At 30.2% G+C, this 3,906-nt stretch overlaps 1 protein-coding gene across 1 annotated transcript; it reads left to right on the top strand.

Annotated features, from left to right (window-relative positions):
• Nucleotides 1-2,558: 2,558 nt before the first annotated feature.
• LOC144850409 (CMP-N-acetylneuraminate-poly-alpha-2,8-sialyltransferase-like) lies at nt 2,559-3,597 on the top strand. The gene is made up of 2 exons (XM_078707685.1): nt 2,559-3,025; nt 3,333-3,597. The coding sequence occupies exons 1-2, from the start codon at nt 2,559-2,561 to the stop codon at nt 3,595-3,597; spliced, it is 732 nt and encodes a 243-aa protein (XP_078563811.1).
• The last annotated feature ends 309 nt before the right edge of the window (nt 3,598-3,906 follow it).

Below are 3,906 nucleotides of genomic sequence, written 5' to 3'. Positions count from 1 at the left end.
TATCTTGTGTAAACATGTTTTGCCAACCGAAATGTTTAGTCTAGTGACTTTAACGTTGCACATGCAGCCCTCGGTTCAAGGTCTGTCAAGGACATGCATTTTTTTTAATAGTTGAGAGAGATTATTTAGAGGGTTAGGTTTGTATAATTAGAAAGTACACTGTCATGTAGCACAGTGTCTGTTGACAATTTACAATTACCTTAATTATTTTCTATATAAAAATTACTTCCCAAATATACAAACATAACCCTCTAAATGGGTCGTGTCACCACAATAATTTTTTTTTATTATTTATTATTATAATATTAATCTCCATTAAGCTTTCCAAAAATATGTAGCTTGCTTTATATTTCATTCAAGGCAATTAAGATATGACCCGAATTCAATAGATTACTTTTGAATTCAATAGATTACTTCCGAATTCAATAGATTACTTCCGATAGATTATCAACAATTAGAAAACAGCCTTTGAAGTTCAGTGGAATATTAACATTGGTTCTATTTAATATCCACAACACATTCTCTTTGGATACCATTAGTTATTATTAATGGATCTACATGAAATTTTACACACTTAAATAATGAATACGAATAAAGATTACACTTTAATTTCTTTCAATTTTATTATCATCTTCATATATAAAATCAACAATTAAAAATGCATAATTATGTTGATTAATGGATTATTTTGACATTCTGTAAACATAACTCACTTCTACTCTAGATTATGATTAGGCCTATACAAATTCTTACACATTCTTCTTCTCGCCGTCAGAATTTTCGTCTATCCCCATCCAGTCTATAGTATCCTCATCCTCTATGTACGTCATTTCTGCAGACAGCAACGTATATAACTTGCTTTAGTTTTACAGACAGTAGACAGAATCGGATCATTATATTGAGGTAGACGCAACGTTAAAATCGCATTGAATTGTACAATAAATTATTACTACTACAAAATAAAAATACTATTACAACAACAACAACGTTGTTTTTTTTTTTGGTTTTGTTTAAAGTCAATGGATTCGTTGTTTTTCTCAACTCCATTCGTCCTCTGATTATGCGATCGAACATCCTACAGTTTTAAGCAACGTATGTTGAGAATGATTGCAATGTTCTCCTGTATTTGTAAATCTATGTTTCTTGATTCCAAAATATATTAGAGAAGAAGTATTGTTTATTCCTAAGTTCTTCATAGAGTGTTTTTATAGTGAAAGAAATTTGTTTTTGTACTTGTTATAAATCAATTTTATTGTTTCTGTTGATGTTTGTTATATATTGTTATACTTCCAAGTTAAAAAATAAATAAATCAATACAATCGATGGATCACCGATAAATAATCGATTGATATGTAGGAGCAATAATCATTAATAGGTAGAAACAAAAAAACAGTGAAGTGCAGTAATAAATTATTAAAATAATTTATACTTTCGTTTACACAAAGCTAACAACTCCGTAAGATACAGCAGTACAACAATGGCACTGTCGGTTTTTTTGTTTTTCAATATAATAATATAAAAAAAAAGTATATTAATACTGCAACGCTATGATGATAATGATAATTATATCATTTTAGAGAAAATATCATCAATGTTTTGTAGGGACCGATTATGCTTGGTTCCCACTTTGACGGAACTTAACGGCGTAGGCACAGCGCCGAGCGAAGTGAGTTGACGAAGACGCGGTTAACGTACTTGCGTTGCGTCCAGTGGTAACCAAGCTTAATGCACTTCATCCCACGTTTGTATAATTCGATCAATATTGTATTTTTTTTTTCAAATGGCTACCAACAAGCAGTAACTTTTTTCACTTACATTGTAACATTCCGTTCTTATTATTAATAGACTACCATCATCATTTTTTAAAAATTACGATATTACTGACGACCAAAAAAGACAATTACGGTAAGAAAAATTTCTGTCCAAACATGGTAAATGAGTTTCTATTATAATTGTATTTATTGATATCAATTAAGGTAGTCAATTTAGACTTTGGACCCATATCTTCTGAAACCCATATCATGAATTTTCAGTCATGAATATCTATCAATGTTTTTATACATTGTTCATTTATGTTCTTTACCAAATCATTAAAATTGAAATTGAAATACATATTTTGTTCGTATAAAATGATTGTAACTTACTGCAGTACATTAAAAATATATGAATATTTACCACAATAGGCCTAAATAAGATTTATTGAATTATTGAATTGAACAAAATATTGATACTAAAATAACATTGTAATTTTGCGTATCTATCAACTAAAGTAGGCATACTTTTCTATTAATAATTAATTTATATTACTATTAATGTTAAACAGGGAAACTTGTGTTAGTTGAATATAGCCAAGTAGACCTAAGCAATAGTTTGATCGCTTGCGATTGTGTTTTACGTCATAGTTCAAGCTTGGACATTTATATGGATAATGATTATTTGATTTCAGAAAATTGATGAAGACATGTTTCCCACTAGATTCTACTTTTTTGGTTTACAAAGATACAGATGTAGGGACGGACAAGTCAAGATTTAAGCAAGGCTTCAATTTGTTTGAATACATGTCTAGTTTTACCACATCGAACATTAGAACAACATCTATGATTAACAATAGCCATTTGAATTCCATTAACTTTCAAAGAGATTGTGCCATTGTCGGGAATGGAGGTATTCTTTTTGGCAGCAAATGTGGAAAAAACATCAACAATCATAATTTTGTTTTACGTTCCAATCTGGCTTTGATTGTGAATTACGAAGATGACGTTGGTATTAAAACAAATATGACAGTTTTAAACCGACAAATAATAAGTCAAGTTATAAATACAGTGGATCAGAAAGGGGAGCTGGGTAAACAATTTCTCGAGCGAATTCAGTATTTGAATGATTCTGTTTTATGGTACAGTAAAGACACTCGACTATATTTTAAAAAAAGACAGTTACAATTCCTCAGTAAAATGCTGAAAAATAAATACAATCTTCCCATTCAATTTGGTTACAGTTGGAGAAGCGTCGACCCACTTACAAAATGGTGAGTAAAATGATTTTAAAGGAAGCATAGTATTCAATGTTTGTATATGATTTATTTTTCATCTTAGGGCCGGAAATGACACTTTCGTTCAAATCACGTGTTAAAGTAATAGGCCTATCTTTAATTTCTTCGCGAAAATATTCGATTAGCGCGATTAAATTCGCCTCCTAGTGAAAAACGGGCTTCTCGATAATTTCCCACCTATGATTTTCATGTTATTTTATCACATGAATGTAAAAATCGTTGAATGTACAAGTTAAATATTTGCATATTATTAATTATTAATTATTTATTTCGTCATAAACAGGTTCTGGGGTAAGGGTATTGATGTTCCACATCTAACAACTGGTTTTAACACGTTCACCGTTGCTGCGTCGCTGTGTGATAATGTTACTCTTTACGGATTCTACCCGTTTAACCATGATACCAATGGAAAACCTCTACTTTACCATTATTACGACAAGACCAATGTTCTTGGAAATCATAGGGCACATAATATGCCGAAGGAATATGAGTTACTTACTCAATTCAACGCGTCAGGAGTATTACGGTTGGTGACGCATTGTGATTGAAATAAATTTACCACGAATTATATATAGATACTTATGTTCTTTGTTAAGGTTTTTCAAACTTAAATTATATTTTTATAATGTTTCAATGTAAAAAAATAATTGTTTATTTTGAATTTCAATTTTTATTCGTGTTGAGTACAATCACAACCGTCTGTTTCGTTGTTTGTTGGGAGGAAGGTGGGGGTTAAAAAATAACATAAAATACCATTGTCGCAATGCATTTCTAAGGACACTTTTTTAATCAATTAAAATTGTGTAACATGCTGTAAAGAAATGTATTACAGATAGTTTTAAAATGATAGATTTTAA

The sequence above is a fragment of the Antedon bifida genome, chromosome 8, assembly GCF_963402885.1.
Source record: "Antedon bifida chromosome 8, ecAntBifi1.1, whole genome shotgun sequence".
NCBI classification, from domain to species: Eukaryota; Metazoa; Echinodermata; class Crinoidea; order Comatulida; family Antedonidae; genus Antedon; species Antedon bifida.
This window is presented reverse-complemented; position numbering and strand designations above follow the sequence as displayed.